Source organism: Melanaphis sacchari, unplaced genomic scaffold, assembly GCF_002803265.2.
Source record: "Melanaphis sacchari strain LSU unplaced genomic scaffold, SCAv2.0 Contig4_pilon_pilon, whole genome shotgun sequence".
In the NCBI taxonomy this organism is placed as follows: Eukaryota; Metazoa; Arthropoda; class Insecta; order Hemiptera; family Aphididae; genus Melanaphis; species Melanaphis sacchari.
Genome location: NW_020271335.1, coordinates 3,051,876 through 3,079,600, shown reverse-complemented (window position 1 = coordinate 3,079,600; position 27,725 = coordinate 3,051,876). Strand labels below are relative to the sequence as shown.

Here is a 27,725-nt window from a genome sequence, read left to right as displayed (position 1 = left end):
AGAGAAATTATTTTAACGATAATTGTACATTGCATAAATAACATGATACAGTTTTTATATTAAATAACTATAAATCATAGTTTTTCATTTTATATTTCTGTTAATATTTTGTAGGAATAATGATTGAAAGATATGATAAATAAAATATTTAATATTATGTAATTTTTATTATTTAGTATTAGATCGGATAAGTATAACATTTAACATATAGTTTAGGAAGGATTGCTTGTATGCCACAGTTTCAAATAAATTAAATAACACAAAATAAAAATTTGTATGGAGCATAAAAAATTATACTTATCATAATAGTAATATAAATTCAATTAAATAACCAAATACACACAATTCATCAGTCGGTCAGCAAGGGGAATCGGTTTCCGAAGCACCGTTAATTTGTTTCCAAACTTTTTCTTCGATTTGCTGAAAAATAAATTATTAAAAGACCATTACACTTATATGAAACAAAATAAATATATTATTTTGTAACTTTTAATCCTATATTTTAATAGCTATCGTTTTGTGATTAATAACTATAACTAATATGATGATGATTTTATTTCTTATCGATTTGTTGAATGAATGGAATACTATTTTAATTTAATTATGTTCAATAATAGAGATATTATTGTGGTACTACCTAGGTATACACATTTCACTTGCTGTTGTTTCATAATATAATATAATACGTACTATAATCATTGTATCATGTATTATTAACATTAATGAAATTATGCCTATGGGCAACGAAAGATTTTTGTTTAATTTAAACCATCACCAGTAACGCATTTGTTACTTTTCTTTCACATTATATAAATTACAACAATAAAAGCCAAAGGGTTCTATTCAAGTTAGTTGCGTGTTAGATTAATACAATATAAATTTTACCTTCAGTATTTGTTGTTAGTTTTTAAGTAAGGCGTAAGATTTTTTCATAATCATGATACTTGTATACATAAATAAATTACGAAGGCTTAATTAAAATTAAGATGGAAATGGTTAGGTTTCTATTAGAGTTTGAATGTCATTAATGAATTTGTTTCATGGAACCTTGGAAAATAAAGGGTTGATTATTAAATATGGTCAAAAGATCTGAAATTTATTTTTATATTTTTCAAAGTAATAAAAATAAAATTTTAGTAAAACTCTTAAGTACACAAATAAGACTTATAATTTGATTTTATCATAGTTATATGGTTATATCTATCTATAAGATTCTTTTTTTAATTTTTTAGTTGGGATATGGATAGGTTCTTGATTGATATGTTTTATCATGTTAAATTAGGTTTATATTGTATTTTTATTTTTAAATATTATTAAAATTCTATATTTTTTGTGTAAACAGAACATGAGTAAACTTAAGAATAAATAAAAAATTTAAATAAATCTTAAAAACCTTTCACTATTAGCTATTAAAATTGATATTTAATTTATCGTTTACTTTTTTTCTGGTATATAATGTGTTTTTATAATCAACGCAATGTTCATTTTTAGGTCGTACAGTAAATTCAATGTTGATTTAATTTATGTTACAAGTGATTGATTTGCTTCAATAATAATATTGACGAAATATGAATGAAATTAATTGGATGATTATGATTTGGTGTTGATGTTTAATTTTTAAATTATGTTAATGAAAAAAAAAATAATTGCCATTATTTTTGATTATTTTATTGTTAATTTTTTTAGTAATTAAATTATTTTATGAAAAGCGCAAATTGATTATCAAACATTGTTTACGGATATACAGTATGGACTATTTTATCATGATATTCAAATTGTAATATATTATGTCTCATATCATAAATCTTTTTAAAGCCATATTGAATATAAAAAAATAATAATTTAAATATTCAATTATAAAATAATGCCTATCTATTTAACTTATAATTCGTATTAGTTAATACTTCTTTTAGTTTGTCCTGTGTTTAATTTTGAAATGTGAGATAAATTAGAGTTAAGAAAAAAACAAATCATTGTGACATTTAATTGCTGTTATTCTTAAAAATTATAATTGAGTTAAATAACTAAATGACTAAATTATTTAAAACTTAAAGCGTATAATATTGATGTGAAAAATTATAGTTTTCACTTATTATCGTGACCTTGAAAACTTTTTTTTTAAATAAAAGAAGGTAATTAAAGCACTAATAATGTTAGGTACATCAGAAGATTCATCAATGTTTCTATAAGGGCATTAATATATTGACTGTTGACATGCAAACGCGTATAATATGTATTAATATACCATACACCAATACACCATCACCGTTATCACCGTAATAATTATCATGGCGTCTTACCCTGTGTACCATTTTATTACGGTCGTATCGTTCAATCAATTCTTTATCTGATAAGTACGCCAAACATTCAGATTTTATAATGGACGCTTCGATTTCAGGTATTAAAGTTAGGGCGGCTCTATGTTTTCTTTTTAACATTGTTGACAATGACTTCCAACCTTTACTAGAAGAAGTTTTTACTGTGACATCTAACCCAATTGTGTTGTTGTTTGTCTCTTCTGGTAGTTCTTCTGGCAATTCACATTCTACTTGGTCGTACACGCTCAATAAGTGTGCGCAATCTTGGCGCATCGATACATAGCCTAAGTCATCAGTGTTCTTACCATTCAGTATAACTGTCTTTGTGGTCTTCATGCTGGCTGCATCACTGTCACTACTGTCATCTGTTCGGTCATTGCTGTGGCCATTTGGAGATTCTAAATCTTGGATATCTTGCAATGCATCGTCCAGTTCGGCACTGAATCTATAAAATATTAAATCATGCACAGTTCAAATGCTTGTTTTATTTTGAAAATATATACATATGTAATTTGCAGGGGATGTTAAAACGTTTAACTGCGTTTTGCTGTGTTATGAATTTTGTGGATAATTTCGAGAGTAAAGATAAAAAAACTGTATAATTAATAGAGATAAAGAATAATGTAAAATAATAGTAATAATACATTTTAGAAGAGCGCGACTCAAGAACTTTAAAACTAGATAATTCTAGAATATCCGACAAAACATTTACCAGAAAGTGCCGAAATCTATTGCAGTTTTTCAATTCACATGCTACTTTCTTCTGCATGTTTCTCATACTTTCATAAAGATTTTTCATTTATCATACTACATCATAAGCTAAGTAAGTTAATTTAATTTAAATTAAAAACATAAAACCTTAATTTGATAAGTTGTTATCATTTAAACAAAAACGTAAATATACTGGACTAGAGAATCTAAAACCTATCCGATAAAAAAAAAAAAAAAAAACCAAAAGTTGATATACGTATACATATAGTATATTTTAATTATAACAAACTAATAATCGAGGAATAATTTATTATAAATGTTATGGTTTTATGCATGATCTTTAAGAATACTTTTTTAGACTCTTTTTTTATGTAAAAAATATCAACTTTCAACTATTTATTTTTATGAACTTGAGATTTTCTTATGATTTGAAGATTGTTATCTAGGTGGCGATATAAACTTCAGTTTTTAAAATTTAAATCACCTTTGTTAGTGTTTTAAATTATTCAAAAAATATATTTTGGAAAATGACGATTTAACTAAATCAAAATTCTAATGAGATTTTTCCTACTTATTAAAGGTTACATAATAAGATTAATAGTTTATGATACCTATTAAAAATCAAACAATACCTATGTTTCTTATTTTATATTGAATCTTTTTAGGTACTAACTTTATTTCGTACATAGGAACAAATAAATATTATATAATGTATTAATATTGTTATAAGAATGGCTATTATTCTTAGTAACTATATATATTATATTTGATATTTTTGGAACTACTCAATTTTTAACTAAAATAGACCAAAATCAAAAAAAAAAAAAAAATCTAGGATAATTTATAGAATTATAAAGGGCGATTTTCATTTGAAAAAACGGGAGTCTATATCGCCGCAGTATTCGGGACACTCTTATTAATAAATCGTTTATTATAAAACCTCAAGTAAATCGAAAATATGCGATCTTCGATAAAACGCACTATTGTTGGAATACTTAAAAGTCTCAGAGACCATTTTTCGAATAATTGAAGCGTTGTCAGATAAAAAAGAATGGGGGGGGGGAAGGTGCTTGCTTATCGCACCTGTAGTATATAACGATATCGAAATGGTAGACGATTTACCACTCACCTCTCTTCAGGCGATTCGACGTGTTTTGACAGTCTGTTTCCGATCGTCTTCTGCAGCTCCTCCATCAGCGACGCGTGGTACTGGACGGTTCCGCGGCGGGCGGCGGCCTGGGCGATAGGCTCCGGGGCGGCCGGTCGGCGGACGCGATGGCCTCCTGGATGCTGGCCGACAAGGCGGTGTTCAAGCGGGACCTGTACACGGACGGTTCGGTCAGCTTCTCCAGGCACTCGTATATCGGCGCGTTGGCCGCGGCGGCCGTCGACACCGAGTCCTGGGACGAGCTTTCCGACAGGCCGACCGGCGACGGTGTTCGCGAAAAGCTCGTCATCAGCTGCGTGGGCCGGCCGCCCGTGCCGTCCATCTCGACGATCACCACCGGCGTCACCGGCTTGGCCCTCCGCTTCAGCGTCACCGTCCGGCTGCACACGGCCGCGGTCGCGGTCACCGCCGCCGGTGGCCGGTGGTCGAGCGCGCTCAGCGATTCCGTGGACGCGTACGTGGGACAGCCGCCAGGGCCCGCCGTGCCGTCCGCCTCGAACACCCAGGAACGGCCGTAGTTGTTGTCCGACGATTTCCTGGCGGTGCTGTTCGACCGCAACACGCACTCCGATTTGACCTACACGGTTTCAACGAAATCGAACACACGATCAGTGAAATAATAATCTCGATTAAAACGCGATATCGCGAGGGAAACGAAATTTCCGGTTTTCTTGCAAAACCGTTTTACGGTGACGTTTTAAAAGGTTTTACTCACTATTATTGATGACAATAATAATTATACACCTATATTATAAGTTGTGAGGACATTTTAAAAAACAGTGCGAGCAAAACACCGCGGATACCTATCTAATATTTTTGTTTTCCCCGGTCGAGATTACTGATACGTTTTCGAAAATAATAAAAAACCACGGTGGCTCGACTTTGTCGTTACACGGACACGTTGGAATTGGAAAATCAGTTTTTTTTTTTTTTTTGAAATTTATTCTTCACTTATTCAATACGGCTACGTCTAACACGATAATAACATTATATTATATAATATAATGTTACCTATCGAACAATACGTCGTACGTGTCTATAGCGCAGGTGGTATTGATTTTCAGACGTTGACACGTGTAATGGCGTTGGGATGCCGAAATGCATAGCGAGTGGGGAAGTATTAGATACATTTTTCTTGTATTTGATTTTATATTTATCTACTACATCGCTGCACTGATGTGTCCTGACGTATCGAGTATTAGAATAGTCGAAAGACCAAATCACAAAACTGTTTTGCATTTCGAAAATAGTACTGCAGGATAATAATCTGGGTTGCGTTTATTTCGTTAAAATAGGTGAGTATGTGGGTGTAATTGAATACATTTTGTTAACTTTACGACTTGATAAAAATCGGTAGTTGGCACACCCCACTGCACTGATATTTGCATACTATGTGTCTACAGACGGCATGCGCGGCTTATGCACGTATACCCACAGTATTATTATATCAGTAGTAAGTATAATATACTAATATGTACCTAATTAATATAGTTTAATTGCGAAACCGTTTCTGTTTCGTTTGAAATTGCGTAAAAGAATAAGCACCTTCTATTCGATGGATAAGTTTTAAAAATTGTACTCGATTTTTGACCCAATCAGTATTGTCTATTATTATTTTTAATTATAACATATTAAGTATGAAACAAAGTAATATATTTTATATTCCGTGAATTTGGAATTGTCATCAATAAAAATCTAATATAAATACCTATAGGGTGCCTTATGAGGATAATATTACATGTAATAATATATTTTGAGAAACGGTTTCAAAAGAGTCGTTATTTGTTTATGTTTATCCTGGTGCTTATGTTGTAAATTATTTTTCAAAAATAAACATATTGTATAAAATAAAATTCTATGAGTGCTTTTAGGATTTTTTTTTAAACGTAATAATTTAAAAATAATTAATCGCTTTAAAACTAAGAATATAGGCACACTAGAAAAAAAAATTGATAATGCTTTCATCTGCAGACAACGAAATATACATTGTGTAATAGTTTAATTTGAATCAGAAAGTATAAAGATAATTGCATAAAATATGTTATCCTATGGAATATAGGCAATATAGCCATGGAGAATTAACATATTTTTTTGTGAACGTTCTTAAAACACAATAATTATTTCAAACCATGTGTTTTCTGTGTAAATGACTGAAATGTTTATTTGTTATTAGGAGTAAAAAAAGTCAAACAAAAACAATGCCATAAAACTCTTATCGTTGTATTGTAAGGTATATATAAACATATAATAGTATCTATTAATGATTAAATTTAATGTGAGTTTTGAGTAATGACATATCCAACAAAATTACACATTATTCTTAGTTGGCCACATTATTTGTAATAATTCTGATAAAATTGCAGTACCTAAATAATTATTTGAATCACAATAATTTTTAAATTACCAATACCAAATTACAAATGATCATCACAGATAATACTGTTTAAATTTTTTGTATTTTGTGGGACATACTTGGAGTACTTTACTTTCATTATTTTTAGTGCATTTTAACAAAAAGCAGTTTTTATTAGAATAAAAATAATCATGGTTAGGTTAGATTTTTATTGCCTATTAGCTATTACAACAGCAATCATAAATACATCATACTCGTTTATAATATAAATATTATTTTGCTTAATAATTTTAAAATTTTTTATTTATTATTTTTAGTTATTGAAAGTATTTTTTTGGTCTCCTACTACAATATAATATATGTTTTATGTATATATAAAAAATTTTATAATTATTTCATGTTAAAGTAGAAGAATTGAAAACATACCCTTGGCATAATGTAATCGACATCTGAATTGTTATCTGGTTCTGCATTTTGTTGTGTTTTATCCACACGTAGCATACAACAAAACGTTATCTGCGAATCGAAAAATGCGCCGATTATGGCTACTAATGTGCTTATACTGGTAGTGTAACGAGCTGTAAAACAAGTATATAATATCATATCCATTATAATATGTCAAACCATACTAATAACTATATTAATAAAAATTTACATAAGTGCACGAATAGACATCTTTTTTTTTTTTTTAATTAATCTAACGATATAATAATTATAATGTTATAAGTTATATCATTCATACAAAATATATTGGTACATTATCATTTTATTAGTAATAGTTATATTAATTTAAAAAAAAATGTGAAATAAATATATAATAACATATAAGTAGGAGATCGGTATTGTCTAATGTCTTTATACGTTTTAATAACAATTAATAATAATATTAATTACATATCAGTAGACAGTAATTATACTATTTATTTATTTTTTCTGTTGTAATTATAAACAGATATTTTTTACTTATTATGCTAACAAATAGATTTATATGTAATTTTTGTTTTATTAATATGTACCACTTCTTTTACCAGCTAAACCCAGCTAAATCATTTGACACTATTAATTACAATATTCTGTTACAAAAATTAAAATAATTAGATTTACGCGACAATGTACAATATGAGTTAAAAAATTTTATGAGAAAAAATGAGTTAAAATTAATTAATATAAAAGATCCCATAGTCAAATAAGGAAGAGAACTAATCTTAAAAAATGTATAACTAAATGGTTTATAATTTACTTTCGTTAAAAAGTGGAAAATTTGTTTTGAAAATTATTTTGTCCTATTATGTTCAGGTAATTAGTGAAAAGAAATAATTAAGATTAAAATAAGAATTAATTAAAAAATAATTTATTCTTCAATTTATACAATTTATACAGAAACATTTGCTCTTAAATATATATTTCTAACTAAAGTTTATCTATAAATTTTTAATGTTCAATGTAGCCAGGTATACAATTAAATAATTGTTCTTGGAAATTATTAACTATATATTATATTTTATAATATTTGGGCATTAAAATTAGTAGTTAATATAATAAAAATTAATTAAAATCAATTTATTAGTAAAAAAAAAAAAAAACAGATAACATTTATATAAATTAAGATATTTAAATTTAGTTTTAGGACTAAACACCTACCAAGTGTACTTTAGAATTAGTGGTTAACTTTAAATAGGTAGGGTTGGTGAATGTGATAATGTATTTCAAATGTGCCAAAATAAAGGAAAAAGGTAATCAATGAATAATTTATATAAAAGTGTTATCAATAAAAAAAACTATCATTAAGTAATAATTAAAATATGGAAAACAACAAATTGTTTTATTCAATATTACTAAAAGTACGTAAATACAAGACACGTAAACAACAATTTTCTCATTAAAAGATTTAAAATTATCAAATCAAGGTAGATATTTTTAAATACTTGGCTCTAAATACATACTTAAATTATTATGAATATTATGAAATTTCCAATACATGCTTAAAAAAAACAAATTGTTTAGCGGTTATTGTGATTTCCTGTCAAATTAAATGTACCATCACTATAGTGTAAACCTAGTAATTAATTTTATTGAGAATTTTTATTGTTATTTTTTTTTAATACACTGTGTACTCTCGATTATATGTGAGCGGATTATCTATAGTCTTCTTCGGAATCAATACAAAAAAAAAAAAATTCATTATATGTGCATGTGTATTTTTTATTTTTTATTATAAAATTTAAAATATTTTTGTGATATTATATGAATGTTTAAATAAAAATAAAAAATTCTCTAATTTAATTTTTTTAATAATACTTATGTATGTGTAATTATTGAATTTTGCGGATTATCCACGAAATTTGCTTATTCGTAGATGCCAAGCCACCCTATTCCGCGGATAATCGAGAGTACACTGTATATATGTAATTCTATATATTTATGGTAAAATTATTCAATACTTTAGTACTATTGATAATTATTGAATAGTTATGTTATATAATTTTCTCAGTGAGTCCAGTATTTATGTATTTTTATACACATATATTGCATAATTTATTAAAATTAATTAAATCAATATAATATAAAAAATATATATTTATAATATATGTTATATACACATTTGTAATTTAAAAAAACAATAGTAATTACCATAGAGAACTAAAGTTTCCAAGCCTTCTTTAGACATGATATGTTTGACCGATTCAGGTGTTAGGTATCTCCATTCTCCGATTTCCAGTATTATTAAATTTATTATGTTTACGATCAGAATAGACACAGTGATGCATAGAAGGCCTCGTTGTTTGGCTGTAGTCCAATCACCTACACACGAGAAAACTGCTCCTCCTACTCCAAAGAACACGTTCTACGAAAAAAAATAAATTAGTTTAATGATTTGTTTAATTTATTTATTTAGACCATAGAGTGTTGAAGTGTTAATGAATGAAAGAAATTTAGGTATGTTACAAAGCTGAACGATAAAAACTTTAAAGCTAAACTGATCAATATTTGATTTAATATTATTTAATATGTCGTAAATCCTAAGCGGAGCGATAAATGTATTGGTATTACAATTTTTGACAAGTCAGATTTGCAGCGGGGTTTAAAGCAAAGCAAAATAAAAAAAAAAATATTATGGAATAACTAGAATATTTACGAAACTGCAGTATTTGAAAAAACTAATTTTATTTTTTTGGTGTAATTCAAAATTAAATTAGATATTATTTAAATTTTGCATCAAATATTTATTTAATCATATTAAATATAGAATAAAACTTACAAAATATTTTAGTTTTTGAGATATTTTTAAATATTTTAAATTTTTGAATTTTCATTTTTTCTCGATTTATGTTAATGATAAGTTTGTTTTTTAGTAATAAAGCTTGAAAATTTAAAATAAAATTCTTCTTCATAAGTTGTTTTTGCAGCAATTAAAAATGTTAAAAAGACATTGGTAATCAAATTTTTTATGTTAATTTTTGATTAAGTCAGAAACAAATTTCTTGATGATTTTAATTATTTGGGTGTATTTTTAACCTTTTATCATTACGTATATTATTATTTTTTATAATCAATGAAATTTTTGAATATTTAGTTTAGTTATAAGCTATTTGTATTTTATAGACACTATTACTTTATAGGTACTACTTATATATTAATATCAATATTTTAAAATATATTGTACAATCTAGCAATGTTTTTGGAAAAAAATAAATAGTTTATTGTTGAATTGTAATACTATAAGTAGGTGATAAAAAAAAAAAAAAAAAAAAACATAACTAAATTAAGTTAAATGTTTAGAAATATAGGCCGAGTGCACTCTCTGTTTTCGCTCAGAATCATTTTTCTTATAAAATGAATTAATATCATTGAATTATTTTATTAAACACAATTATAACAACAGTAACTAGTCTCAATGACGATGTATATACTTGAAAATTATATGCCTACTAAACTTCTCTAGTATTTTTTATTAATTTTTATTACTACAAATAAATTTGTCATCTGTTTCATACATTTCACACTTATTATTATTTACCCAAGACCCTGTCCATATGTTTGATCCTATTCTGAGAACAGGTATTGTGAATAGGAAAAATATGCCTGCTACTATTTGGACAGCGCCAACGCTTATATATAGCACACTCCACAGCAGGTGTATGGCGGTGCATGCTTGAATCCAGCTTAAGCACATCAAGTCATCTATATGATTTTACTTTTTCTCGACTTCGCACCCGTATTGTGTGATGTAATTTCTAAAAATTAAAAATAGCAATTTAGTTATTTTTCAATGTTTATTTATGTAATGTGTGTACCTAAATTAAAAATTGCAATAAACATAAAAGTTATACATTTATATAATGCATACCTAACATTATACTGTACATATACATTAAATGTATATATATATATGTATACCTAAACACCACGTAGACAATATAATTGTATACTATTAAAATATAATTAACAAATGAGCAATTATTTTTAGGATTTTAGAGTATTTTTAATAATAGTAATTCAATATTTTTAGTTATAATATTTTCAAATTGTGGTTTATTGGATTTAAGCATTATTATGTGGTGCTTTGAAGCAACAAGTATTGAAGGTTAATGATAATAATATAAATAGGTCCTGACATTGAGACATTTTTTTATCACATTCTCATTTGTTGGTATCTATTCAACAATACACTTTTCGTCACGGTTACTAACACAAATTTGTTTCCGGTAATGTTTTTTTCCTTCAAAAAAAAATTATTGTTTTTGGTACGAAAATGTTATTTATATTATTGAGATGTTAAGTACTCATATTTTTCAGTTACAAGTTACCTCGTAATCTGAAGAACTATATAACCATGATAGTTATACCATGACGAACATAATGTCATAATATACATATATTTTTGATTTTAGAGTTATGTTAATGCCTTCATTTACTATTTAAAAACAGTCAACTAAAAAAAAAAAAAAAAATAGTACTCCTATTACTTTTTTATTTATATGGTAATTTATTAATATAAAATACGTTTAAAAACAATAATACAATATATTATTTGTATTTTTTATATTTTTATAAATATTTTAAATTTGTTATAAAATATAAATTAATGTTATTAATTGCGTGTGCTATTTATTTACAATTATTGCGTATAGTTTTATACTCATTTAATTAATAGTTCAACGAATATATGGTTTATATTTAATAAACATCGAGTAGAGTAGTAGAATAAGTATAACGTTTACAATCACTTTAAAATGTTTGCCTTATGATTTTTTATTTATTCAAAACTAGCTTATAACAAATATATACAATACATTTATATATATTATATATATATATATATATATATATATATATATAATATGATAATTGTTGATTTCAATATTAAATATAAATGATTTAGTATTTGATACGCATAAATATTTGCTAAGTATATGCAAAAGATTTTTAATTAACTAGGTACCTGGTACCTACTATCTTAGTAGAATAGTTACTTAATAAAAATAATTATAGGTACAAATAATATAAATTTCAACAATATTTCTTATGGATATTTCAAAGTAATTTATGTTATTTTATGAGATAATATTATTAATATTGTCACCTAGACAAATAATCAGAAATAAAATGTAAAATGAATCAAAATAATATTTATATAGGTATGTAAGATATTTATAGAATTTATTATACTTAATCTAAAAAACAAAAATAAGTGGAAAAGGTATTTTATAAGTGTATAAGTACCTATATTGTATAATAATAAACACAAAAGAAGTATATAAAATAGTTATTAATAAGTTATATGTAAATAATTAAGTCAATTTAATATATTTATATATATATATATATATACACATACTTACTAAATAGTATGTAAATTTACTTTTGATGGTTTAAATTCAAATTTCTTATAATTTTAAGAATTAATATCGTATAAAAATAAAACATTAGTACTTAGTACTTAATAGCTATACTTAGTACCTATATTAATCAAATTAGCAAAAACTAGATCTGTTTACAAAATAATATAATATAATACTATATATTTTAAAGATTGTAATTTTATAATTTTTGATTTATATTTTATTAATTAATGATGTATACTTTATACAAATTAATATTGATTAAGTTAAAAATGATTTACGTTTTAATTTGTTTATTTTTAGTTAAAAATGTATAACATTATAGAATTAATTCATGGCAAGGTCTTGCACATTATTAACTAAACTAGTAAATTTAATTTAATATACATACCTATACTTGCAATGTTAGGGTCTTGAAAAGCCTTGATTATGCACTGAGTACAATTGTTTTTATCAATTCATAATATATTATTTTTTTTTTATTTGAATTTAAGATTAGATAAAAAGACTAAGAGGGCAGAGACCATTATAGTAGATTATGGGAAAATAATTGCAACATCTAATAATAAAATTTACTCCATAGGATAATAATTATATACATTACATTAGCTTATCAGTTAATGTAGGTATTCTTTACCTAAACTATTTTTATTTTGGTATAACAATTATTATATAATTGTTATTTTATTTTTATTCAGAGCGGATTTTATTCTTCAAATTGTTATTAGATTTTAAATCTACAGAATTTTGCACTATTTTATACCTTAACTATATAATATCATTCACCTTAAATTTTAATATTCTGTCAAATTATAACTTATAATATTAAAATTGAATCAGTGTATGGAACATAATTACTTAAATAATAAATTAAAATCACTATGATACGTAATTATACATCACACAATTTATTATACTATTTATATTACTAATTTTACTAGTTTATAAAAAATAAAGATAAGATGATACATGAATATGAATAAAATATTATTGAACTACATTTTTAGAATACAACGCGAAATCATTACTTAATGATTCGAATTTTGAACTATAGTTAATGAATTACAATTTTAATTTAAAAATTTAGAGAATGTGATAAAAAATTTAATTCTCAAAGTCACATATATGAATAAATGATGAAACACTTATTTGATATAATATATAAGAAAACGTATTTAAATTACCATAAATCAGTTAGTTATTTCATATTAATGAAATTCGATAAAATTATTTTACTTCACACTAAAATGTGTTCAAAATATTAATAAATGCACTATACATAAAATATGTATAATACTTCATAGTTTTATTTAGTAGTACTTAACTAGTAAGATAATATGATACATTTAAATTATTTAATAATACAGATTAATAGAAGTATAATATTATTCTTGATATTATCACTCGTACAATTTTGTTATTTTTTAAATACCAGAATTCAGAATAGTTTTAGTATTTTACAAAAACGTATGTTATTTTACGCCTATAATACTTTATATTACATTACAAAGTAGCTATTTTGCAAAATGATTAACGTTATATATATTTTTTTTTAAATTTATAATTTATTTTGTACTCCTAATTATTTTTTTGCTAACATATTTTATGGTTTATTGTTAAAAGAAATCAGATATATTAACACTAATATGTTATAATTTCATTCTTTTTTACATACCTATATATTTCAAAAATTTTTGATTTTCCAGGATAATTCAATTTATAATGATTTAGTTATGTGTTCATAAAAAATAAATATTTTTTAGTTAGTAATAAATGTTAAGTCTTATTAATCTTTTTAATTAATTATATTTTCATATGAAAATAAAAGAATTTAAAAATAAATCAACAATATTTTACACACCACTGTGACATAAGTTTTAAATGGATAGAATATAAATGTATTATTTGTGCAATTATCGATTAGCAATAAAATACTTTAAAATAGAATTTGTTGTTTTGTTATAAAACAATATTATTAGATACAAGTTTTAAATAAATATACTAGACATTCGTTTTAGTATTTTTTTACATATGAAATAATAAACAAATTCAAAAATATATAAAAACATTAGTAGGTATCCAAATAGTTCACAGAATATTGCTATTAGTATGAAATTAACTTTATGTATATACATAGTATTTAATTATTGTCGTTTATGTCATTTTTAACGTGCGGATACGCCGAGTATAATAACTACGTTATGGGACGTTAACCGGATGAAAATTATGTTGCTGTTAACTTATTAACCAATTAAAAGAATATTTATATTATATATTATATTACCGCATGATCTATTGGAATGGGAGCAATAGGGCAGGGGTCTTTCGAAACAATAATTCGCACACCATTTACTGAAATAATAGACCTGATAATAAAAAACGTTACCTACTACTATAATAGTATATGAGAAATTAGGGTCTGAATATGTCATCCGTCAAAAATAGAAATCGCACACACGCTGCTCAATACTTATTAATAATAAAAGCTATTATAACATAAAATTAACTTTAGAATTAAATTGAATAAATAAGTTTGATCATGGGTAGATACTGATGATATAACTTAAAAATTTCATATTGCATAATTAGAGAAAATAGTAAGTCAACATGATAGTATGGCATAATATGAATCATTATAGTAGTCAAATAAATATTAAAAAAATATTTTTAGTTTTAGATTGGAGCGATGATTGTGGTTTTATAATAAATAATAATCATGTGTATTTATTTTTAATTTTTTAAATTTTTTTGTGTATGTTGATGTCGCATATAGGAATTATAAAATTGTTTTGATAATTAACATATAGGGTGGTTTGTGGTAGAAATTTGATTCATTGATATTTAAGAAGGTCAAAAGTAAAAAATTCTAAATACTTTTAAAAATAATTTAAGATGATATAGATGTAACGTAACAATTGCAAATTATCTTAAACTGACTGATAACTACTATATTTTCAAAAACTTATATTTTTTATACAATTTGAGTAGTATTTTGTGACACTACAAACTTCTTTATGTTCAGATAAGAACCAATTTTTTAAAAATAATTTATAGAAGCAGATGATTTTTTGAAAATGTTGATGTGTCTACATAATTTTCATGTCGTTATTGTTCTCATATCTTCTAGATAAATTGTCCAATGATTTTTAGTATATAAGTTTAAATAACTCAAAAACCATTCGTTCAAATTTTGATCATTTTTGTATCCTTGATATAATGATATTTCGATGTCAACATTGAAAAAAAGTATTATTTGACATTAAATAAAACTCGTTTTTCTTAAAAAAAAAAAAAGTAGTCAGTATCGCTACAGCCTACAGAACGCTTCTTAAATTGTGTGAAAAATGTAAGTATTTAATTGTAAATAAGGTTATAAAAAGTATATCCAAATATAAGAATTTGAATTATTAAATGAAAAAAAAAATGGGCGTGAACATGCTTAGCGAATCGCTGTGTAAATTGATTATTTATTAAATAGATATTTTTTGCATGTTGTAAATTTTACCGAAGCTAAAAATCCTAAATATTGATATATATATATGTTCATGTGATATATGTGATTAATAACAAATAGCTACTACAATATTTGCATACGCATTTTGGTAAACTTTTTCCTTTTAAATTTGTCTACCCATAATATTTTACACGACTTTCTCGAAGACAATATAATAATAGGTGATAGATAACAGACGGGTACTAGATCTTCTATAAGTGAAAGAAGTTTCTATCAAAATTTTTTTATATTCTACTCATAATTGATTTTTTTTAAATTATCACTAAAAATTGACGAAACTTAAGAGTGTACAACTATTTAATATTACTTTTTGTGTTTGTAAATTCGAAAAACAATTATTCTAGTGGAACTTTATCATATGAAATCAATATTCTAATAAACAATGACAAATCATATATTGCATTTGAATTTTAGTTCTAAAAAATGAAAACTCAAATTAATATTACTAATTTATTATTCATATAATCTATTGTCTTCAACTATTATGTATGTTAGGGTATGTCGTATTATATGGTGAATTAAATTGACTTTAATATCATGTTATTTAAGTAACTAAATAGGAGGGGAGTAAAAAGTAAAAACTCCAATACTTAAATAATCGGGGAAAAAACTAAAAACAAAAAAAAAAACAGTAACAATATTATTGAAAAATGAGATAATTTATGTTAAAACAATTTTCAACAAAATCGATTTAATTTGTTATGATTTTAAAATTTATTAAAATTATATAGGTGTATTATACATTCAAAATATTTCAGCTTTTTTATAATAGTTATAGATATTTAAAATTATTTACTTTTGTTTTGATTTATGATAATACAATTAGGTAAGTTAGGTATTATTATTATAATTATAAATATATATCAATAAATTGCCTGCTTGTACTTTGATCTCATTTATCATTCTAATATTTTCATTGAATTTCTTATTCGCGAATGCCGAAATGCTACTTACAAAATGTTTTATTAGAAAACTGACTATTTATCATCGTTTAATCAAATAATATAATAAAATGAAATATAGGTACTTAACCTATATGGCTATATTACAAGTTATTTACAGAGTGTCTTACAATTTTTGTGCATTAAAATTTATTTATATTATCCTACGTTTGTAAACGAATAAATCCAAGTCATCATTTTGTATAGTGTATAGAATAACATATAACTACAATTTATTATGCAAAAGTACTTGAATTGAATTGTTTTTTTTTTTAACCAACCATTAATTAACATAATTTATGAATATGATAGCAAATATATTATTTATGATGTTTATATTCTGGGTGGTAAAAATAATTATTAAACAACTTACAGTGTTACCTTAAATTATACTTAGAATTTGTATATACTACTCGTATTTAAAAAAGAATACACTTTCGTTGAAATGTTATTTCGTAACACTTCGAACTTCCTTTAATTTTGTAATAATTATCCTATCAAACAATACACATTAGACACACTATAATCATTTTATTCTATTGAAGTTTTATTGATTTCATAATTAAATTTGTAGTGATACTTAATTCCACTCAAAACATAAAAATTATACAAAAAAATTGCCTGATCTGCATTGAAAAAAATATTTAAATATTAAGTCTATTTTGTTTACTATTTATCTGTAATTTATAAACTTAATAAAAAAAAGTACGTTTTTTTAATACTTTGACTATTTAAAACCTGATTGATTTTTTGAAAGGAGTTTGTGTATGCGTTTACCTAAATTTTACAAATAAGCTTTTAATATTTTAAGTTTAAAGTTATTAATACTAGTTTCATCTTCATATTTAAAAATAGAACTTATTTAAATTTTTCTGGAAAAAAATACTTTTTAATACTTACTAAGGTATCTAAGAGTCTAGAATTGATGGATTATAATAATTTGTAGTTATTTTATCAATACCAGCTATATAGTTTCATATTTAAAGAATTTTAATAATTGTGTACAACATATTATTCCAAAAATATATTATAGATATTAAAATGTAAATAGTTAGTTATATTTATATACAAAAATAATATAATAATAATATTATAATATAAATAATATATAATTTATAAATATAATAATATAATATTAATAATTTTTTTTTTTTTATTATTATTATATATTATAATATATTATTAATATAATAATATTATTATATTATTATTATTATTATTATTATATATTATATTATAATATTATTAATAATTTTTATAATAATATTATTTTTTATTATTTCCTATGTAATAGGAAATAATAAAAATGTTTATACTTTTGTAATTCTTGTACCTATTGAGTTAATTACTTAAACATAGTAAACGCAATTAAGTACTATTATGTAATTGGACGACAAAGTAAAAAGAATTTAAAAAAAAAATAATTTCATAATTTATAAATTATAACTAGCAATTCGTAATACCTAGTTATTATAATTTAAAGTAAAAAAAGTTGTTAAGGTTTGATTTATAATTTTCACTACCCACATAATATTATTTTTATACTTTTGCTTCCTCCATGTACACACACATATTATAGATTGTTAAATTATATTCTAATTGCTAAGTATTTTATATTATGAGAAGTATAGATAAAGTATAACATGTGTATAGAACATAGGTGAATATGTTATAAAATTTGTAGTTTATGAATATGTGACAATTATTATGAATCAAAAAAATAATGATAGCACACAAAAAATTATATATATTACGTGATTATTTAACATATGATATCAGTGCTAAGCACGTTGTATCTCTATATTGTTTCTATTTATACAATACTACGAACGTGAAGAAGTATAAATTATATCACTTCGTTTCGTTAATTTCAATATATTCTTTTTGGACAATTCATGCGTTACGAATGAACACTTTATGACTTATGTATAACAAAAACAATTGGTAAAGCATATGTTAATTTGTCATGTACGAAAAGTGTCCTTCTACGTAATTCAACACTATGTACGAGTTATTATATGTACACTGCATACGTCAAACATACTTTTAGCATTTATTTTATGTATATATAGTATGTTAACTTACTCTATTAACAATAATGAAAAACGATAATGTACACTCAAAGTACATGTTTATCGGATTTTGTAAAGGAATGTATTATTATATTGTTGTGAACTGTGATTTATTGGTTTAAATAATCGTTGAGTTGAATAATTAAACGTTAAAGTTTAAATACTGAGGTTTTTTTATTGTTTTTGATTATTCATTATTTAGTATTATCAAACGCCTAAATTGGTCCGTTTACTCGTTATGTCTAAACACTCTAAACAAGGAAACTTCAATGCTTTTGTCTGTTTGTATATATTTAACATTCGTCATATTAAGAGAATTATAGATAGTGAATATTGTATAATGTTACAGTTTATAGTAGGTATAATAAATATTTACTCAATGTATATACCTAAAGGGTGATAACTATTATTGGCTACTGTAAATGTCAATGTAAATAAATATGTTATGTTATTTTGAATTTTGAATTTAATAGTTATATTTATCATGTTTTTAAAAGTAAAAAAAAATCTCACATGTTACAAAGTTTAAGTAAATGGTAATGGATGATCCGTGTTTCACTTCTTTTCACACGGGCCAGATAGCCATAATGTAGTGCTAGGTTTTAAAATGTGTAAAATTTAAAATCAATGATAAGTCATATCAAAAAAAAAAAATAATCACAAGAAAAACTTAATTAATAATAATTGTTATAGTAAACAAATAAATGTTAATACTCACTTAAATAGTAAAATTTAAAAAAAAAACAACACATTTTTGTACTTAATATTTTACTTATTATTGATTTAATTTTTTTAATTATTAAAATTTGTATAATATTATGTTCGTGATTTTCATATTGTATTTTTTGATTAGTTATTGGTTTTAGAAGTGACCCGATGACGAACAACGTCCAAAACTGGTAATTATCATTTTTATATTTGTATTATAATACAGCCTTGAGACTGTAATCTTAAAATATTTTAAGTCTAATTATTTGAAAATAAAATTAATATTTAAACTTTATAGCACGCTTTTAAGAATTTTAATTTGGTAGGTATTTAAAAAAAATAAGTAAGTACCGTAGACGACTCAGCGTCTGGTTCAAACAAGGAAAAAAGGATTGCTTTTAAAATTAAGTATTAATCACTAATGTATTATACAATATTGAATCTGTGTAAAATAATAATTAATAAACAGAGTTAACGTGAATAAAATTATTAAATTATTCAAACCATACCTAGCCAAATTATTCTAGTAAAATGTATCAAGTAGCAGTGCTTAAAATAGTAAATTCTAATAAGATCTTAGAGATATATCTATAATAATAATAATTTTTGTTGAATAATAATATAATTTTATATTTGATAAAAATTGTATTATATTATTTGAATATTATCGAAATTCATAAAATCAATGATTACATGAATGAACTTTATTCTGATTTGTTATTTATAGTATACCTTATAGCATGGTAGTTATTGTTAAATATTAACTAAACTCGTATTTAATTGTATTGTCTTCAAAATTAAAATATCGTAATTTAACATAATATTACGTTTAAATTGTTTAAAACAATAGTGTTATATTTTTAAATATTATTTTAAAAAAAGGTGAAAATGTCGAGTCTATAAAATTGATATTTTTTAATTAAATAATAAAACTAAAATGTATTTTGTTAAAGCAGGAATGTCAAAAATGTTGCAGATTTTTTTTTATTTGATAAAATACTAAAATTTTCAATAATTATCTCTCTAGAGCAGCGTTTCTCAATTTTTTTACTGTGGTGATCCCTTTTTTGAATTTCGATTTTTTAGCGATTCTCTACATATATTTTTTTTATATATTCGCATAGATTGTTATTAATTACTATAATATAATAGTACTATACACAATACAGTGTTTTATATTTATTGATTTTTATTTTTTTCATTACTTTATTTTATTATTTGAGCTTTTAAATTTTTGTATTTTTGTATTTGAATTTTAAATCATAGGTTAGCGACCTTAATTAATAAGTTGGCGACCCTTAAGGGGATCGTGACCCCCAGGTTGAGAAACACTACTCTAGAGGATACCTACTTATAATTTGATATCCAATATATATTATAGGTATACCTACTATAACTATATATTAAGATTGTGTATAACAGATAGAATAATTTAACTTTTGAAACACCACTTTTAGTTATGAATACAATAATTTACTAAATTCTTTATTTTTATTCTTTTGTATTTAATTAAAATAAAATATGTAGAAATGTAGAATGTAAATGTACCTAAATTACTGTTATTTGCATAGACATAACTTGGAAGGAAAAGGTGTAGTAGTTGACCTTATGACATTTTATAGTGAGAGCAAAGATATAATTGTGCCTCATCTTCATCCTTATTGTCTTAACTTCTAAATTCTAATTAATTGTATATTACACAATATTCTTATTTTTTTAATGTATTATGGGTACTTAAGTTTGAATATTGATATTGTTGTTTTGCGTGAATTACCTAGTAATTAGTTATTAAAGTATATTTACGAGTAAATTGTATAAATATGTACTTAAAGTTAGTATGATTCATAAAAAACAAAAAAAAATTATTTTTAGATAATATTTTGAATTAGCTAAAAAAAACTAACCAAATGACCCAATAATGGTAAAAATGCTCTAAAAATAAAAAAAACATCAAAATATGTAAAAAAAAATGCAATATAAAATGTGTAGCTATGAAACCCTTGTTACATTAAACGGATTATGTACTTGGAACGCACTATGTAAGATCAACCAAAAAAATATGCATTTTGCATTGAAATCCGGGCCCTACTTATGAACATTAAAGTATGGATAGTATTAACTTGATATTTTCAATAATTTTAGATCTAAAAAAACTTCAAGGATTGCTAAATAGTTTTTACAATGTTACATGAAGATATTCATTTAATATTGGTAAATTATTTGAGTAGTAGACGGGCGTCACCCTCTCACCACTTTATTTTTAGATACAATAGGTAAAAATATGTATTTTATTTTAACCGCTCAAAAATATATATAATTGTTAATACTTTGGTGGAATGATAGTCACTATTTGGTCTTTATAATAAATTATAATGATTCAGTAATTGGGTTTTGAATTTAATTTGGAATCATGATAGACTGTTGATGAATTTTTTCGAGAAGATGAATTTATAATCTATATTTTTTACTATAATTTGACGCTTTTTTATTTAATTAAATTTAAAACTAATACAAAACTAAAAGCTTGAGATATATTGACCTAACCTTACAGGAACGTCCTAATTTATAGTGATAGGTTTCAATATTATTTTATATTCTATACACAAATTTTCATATTTATGAATGTATGATAATATGCCAATGATCACACCTGATATCTATAAATGAGTCACATTATTGATTATCATTCTTAATTAATTACGTTAATATGTATACTCGTAGAAGGTACCTGGTAAGTTGTGGACAGGAAATATGGAACTATAGTAGGCTGTTTCGCTGATAGATAATTATCTTTGCTACAATGGTTTATTATATAACAACTATTGATATGATAGATACCTAGGTATCTTAAAAGAATTTTATACACACACACACACACATTATATTAGTTTATTATAATATATATCATGTAGTTATATACCTAACTGAGTTATTCAAATATTAATAATGTTAACATAAAAACTATATATTATAAATACAATAAATAATAACAATTTTTTAATAAAAGATTTTCAAGATATATTTTTAGTTGTATAAATTAGGATTCTTGTATTGGTTTAAAATATAATCATGTTAGACCTATTTTCATAGTACAGGCAATCCAAATACATTCGAAAGATGTTCAAAACATCAGGATTAAGACTTATTTAATTTGTATGAATAGACAATATTTTTTATATATGTAGTTGATTGTAGCCACGTAAAAGAATTTTCTATCTCATTATATCTAAAACTTTATCAGCATTTCAATTTCTATTAATTCATTGCGACAATTGGACATAATGCGGATTGCACAATTCAAAATCAATATACATTCTTTATACTGGTTATACTTATGTAGGGTTAGGCAATTCGAGTGAATGTAATTTGGTGATAATTTCTAGAAATGACTGGAATTTGAAAGTATAAAACAATTAATGGCAGTCAATTACTATTTATAATTACTATTAATAATTATTATATGTTATCATATGAAGTAGCTTTATAATATATTCAAATTTTCGATAAAAATATAATTACATAATTCTTAAAGTGAAAAAAATGTGAGTCGTAATAATTTTTGTTTGATAGTTTAATCTTTAAATACATAATAAAAATCAGAATAGTAAATAAATTAATTAAATTATAAAACAAAAATGAAAAATATATGTATATAAATGAGTGAATTTAAAATTTGAAATATCAATACAAAAAAATAAGTTAAAACGAGACTACGAGAGTTCAAATTACAAAAACTCGTAGCTAATTGGTAAATTATAACATTCACATGGTGCTTATCACAATAGTTATACTATAGAGTAGCAGTTATTCCATAGTTATATAATGACATAGTGCATCATAAAAATTAAATACTTACAAACATAAGAGACTAACCCAGTTCATAAATAATAGTTAAATTATAAATCATTGAAATTATTTTTATTTACTTGATAAACTGAATAATATTTATTTTGTTATAAATACAATATAAATGGTATTTTAAAATATTATCTAAATTAGAATTATAATGTACTTAGACACTTATTATTAAAAAAAAAATTATAACTTGTAAAAATATAAACTTAATTGTTTGATATTTTTATTTCAGAGAATTTCCTCGAGTAAAACTTCTATACTTATGCAATATACGAAACTGATTTTACGAATTACGACCATATAATATTATATTCAAAATGAAATTGTATTTATACCAATCAATCACGACGCAAATAATTTCACTTTTGTATTTACTGTATTATATTATTTATATTATACTGTTGTGGTATATTGTATATTATATAAATATTTTAATTTAATATTAATTAGAGCCCAATAAATTTATAATTATTATAACATGAAAATATGGCTAAGTATACCAGATACCTATATTGAAAGTAATCATTACCATATAATAATATTATAATATATAATACTTTTTTATATAACACTTTTTAATAATATAATACTTACGAGTACCTACATAGATATACTTATCTATGATATGTAATTTTAATGATATTTTTTATGTTAATAATTAATTATTCGGTGCTTTTATAACTATTATATATATTTCTTATTCAATATTTTATACTTAATAAATTATGATTTTTAAACTTTTAGTTAGCTAATGGCTTTAGTTGCCGGGCTTAAAATCAATAATAAAAAAAAAAACTAAACAAAAAAACTTTAAGTTAAATAATAATAGACAATAGTTAAAAAATACTTTGTATGAAAATTAAAAATTAAATAGCATAATTATCGCTAATGTATTGAAAATTATTCATAAGCATAAAATATTTTATTGATTTAAATAATTTATTTTATTAGATTAAATAATTCAATACATACTAAGAGTATTTTAGGTAATTTTTCAAAACTTGTCTATCAACCCTAGTTAATAATTATTATTTATTGAGTGCTATACTTACTATGTATCTATAAATATTATATAATAAACTGTAATTTAATAACTACCTTATTCTATCTATGTTTGATTATGTTTTATAATTTATCACATATAGTATAAAAACATAATAAATGATTATTTTTATTATAGCCAAGATAAAAATAATATAAATATTTCTATATTGTTATTGATAGATAATTATTCGTGTATCATAAATATATATGACAAAATAATGTATTATAATTTATTGATAACTGTAGATTTATCACATAGCTTAAATGCTTAGAAATAATTTGTACATAACATATTATTATATATCATAGATATACTTGATCTCTCTCTATTAAAAAAACACAGTATACTTGTATACTTAAGATGTTTAAGTTTAAATTTGAAACAATTGTTTGCAAAAAAAAACATAAACAAGAGAGTAGAAGTCTGCTCATACACACATACCTACACATATTAATTGTTAGAAAAATAAAAAATTAATTTCTTTAAGATAACAGATTAAATTTAAATACCTATTAAATATAATGTTAGTTGGTTATGCGTTAATTATCAAAAACGATATTATATTATTATCTATTTTATGATGTACACAGTGCTTATTTTTACAAATATTGCTAATTATTAGTCATTTTTTGAGATATGTGTGAACAAAATGTTGATTATTTTTTAAAGTTGGTATGATACCTTTTGAAATAAACCAATAAAGTTATTGTACGTAAATAATTTACTGTTAAATTGTATTTGTATACTTAACATTAATTGTCTTTTGGAGGAAAATTTATTGATGTTTTAAACAAAATATTTAGTTAAGTTTCCATTTATCGATAGATCATAGCTACGTGTTAATAAAGAAATTAATTATATATTTGGTTTAAATATTGTTTAATGCTTATAAATTTGGGCTCGTTTTATAAGCATTTAAAGTTTATGTAGACAATGGGTATGAACGAGTATATATAATGCAATACTACTTCTATAATTTTATAAATTATGCGTTTCCATTTACCGCCTACTCTATCTAAAAACGAGTATATAGCTATATAGGTGTTATAAAAAAAGAAAAGAAAAAATATCATAAAATAAAACTGGACAATAAACAGTTGTATAAATATAAAAACGTATGTAAAAATGATTAAATAAAATAAGTTACTAATTCTATTTAGGGGTATTTGCTACAAAATGTCAAAAAATAATATTTTAAACAGAATAATCATGGTTATAATAGATATGCACAGAAAAATATTTGTAAAAATACAATTGTTTTGAATGTATAGTTTTTATATGATTTGATATCCTATACAAAGAAACCGTGCAAGTATAATAAAGGTTGTAACAAATTGTTAAAAGTACTTTTCATATGATGTTTTTCATGTAACGACACAGTAATTATTTATTTACCTATTTGTTATTTGTTTATTTTTAAAAATTATTTTTTTTTTTTTAAATTATTATTGTTATAATTATAAAAACGAATCAAATATTTTATATTAATTTATAAAAAATTAATACATTACGATATGTGTTACTATAATAAGTGTAATGGGATGGAATGTCCGACCTATATTTGAGCACGTACCAACTGTAAGAACGATACTTATATTACACGTGCAGTATAAGATATTAGGTATCAACTTTAAAATAAATATAATAAACATACATAATATTAAAATTTATTTTAAATAAATTATAGCATAAAACTAACGAAATTCGATTATCCATTATTTAAACTGTGCATAAAACCCCGATGAAAATTCAATATTGTGTGTCCACAAAAACATATATTTATTTATAAGCGTACGGGTTGATAACCTGATGGTTACTCTTATGAATAATTTAAGTAAGAAATATTAATTAAAACAATAATGGAAAAATTGAAGATATATTTAGTGTATGTATTTATAATGTTAAGATAATGAAAAGAAAAGTTCTTCTCCTATGTTGACAATCCACATTTGCAAGTGGGTGATTAGAAGTATAGTTTGTAATACATATTGGTACAAAAAAAAAAAAAAGAAGAAGAAAAGAAATATTATTATGTGAAAAAATAAGGAACTTAAAAATGAATGCAATGAAATGCGATGTTTATTTTACATGAAAAGTAATTTATCAATAAGACTTTAATTTGCTTGAAATTTTCTATTGACTACCGAGGAGTGTTAGGGAAGCAAGAACAGGTGAAGAATCACGTGACAATATAGTTATCAAGTATTTAATCAATATTACATATATTTTCGTAAAAAAAAAGATAAAAATTTATGGCATACAAGCTTTAAATGATAGCTAGTATTTGAATTGGAAAAAATTAAAAGAGGTTGTAAAAGTATAAAAATATGTGAGTACCTTAAAATTTAAGTATCTTTTTGATTAAGACGTAATTAAAAGGAGCACGCAAAAATATCTTTTAAAAATAAGTGGGACTCTGTCTTCTCTCAATTCAAGCACTGAATTGATAGCTACTGTTCGATTAGTGGATAATAATTATTAACGGGGTATCGGGTTATTCTAAAACACATTTATAAACATAGCGTAATAGTGCGTAGGGCACTGAAAAGAGACTTAATCGGTGATAATAATTTACTAGGACAATAAATTAAAGAGGTTAAATTATATTATTCGGAATAATAATAATAATAATAATAATATGACGTGCTGTATTGACCTTTTTTCGATCTGTTGCGCAGCGGGCCAGTCGTCGTCGTCGTCGTCGTCGTCCGCGATCTCATCGGTCATGTACGGGTCGACTCCGCGTCGTGATCTGTCGGGGGTGTGATGACGTGAGAGTGGGGGACGGGGTGCCGTATAAGCGCGACAATGTCAATCGGCGGCCGACTGAGGATCTGCGCGGCCGGCGGGATCTTTGGGCTGTCGTCGAGCTTTTACCGGGTGGACGGACGGTGGCCGTCGGTTTGCGCCGCGACGGTGACAGCGCGAAACACGACCGCCGTGGTGCAACGAACGTGTACGTAGTAGGCGCGTATTGCGACGCGCGCGCACTGATTGAGCACTGTATCGAGCTGACGGCGGCGGTTGCGTTGTAAGGCCCAACGACCGTTGCGGGCGGTGTGTGTGTGTGTGCGCGCGCGACAGTCGGCGCTACAGTATAGCGAGTTAACCAGCGGTACAGCAGCAGCAGCGGCGACGGCGGCGGCAGTAGCAGGAGCAGCTGAGTAGTGCGTACTCTCGAGAGCGCGCGAGTACGT

General features: G+C 24.4%; 1 protein-coding gene across 1 annotated transcript; it reads right to left on the bottom strand.

The window, feature by feature from the left end:
- Positions 1-107: 107 nt before the first annotated feature.
- LOC112599026 lies at positions 108-27,725 on the bottom strand. Its single transcript, XM_025345730.1, is given in 8 exon segments — positions 108-420; positions 2,301-2,763; positions 4,159-4,243; positions 4,246-4,774; positions 6,977-7,128; positions 9,182-9,395; positions 10,569-10,785; positions 27,185-27,725. Coding segments are annotated over 7 exon segments (1,662 nt in total). The 5' UTR covers positions 10,725-10,785; positions 27,185-27,725; the 3' UTR covers positions 108-357.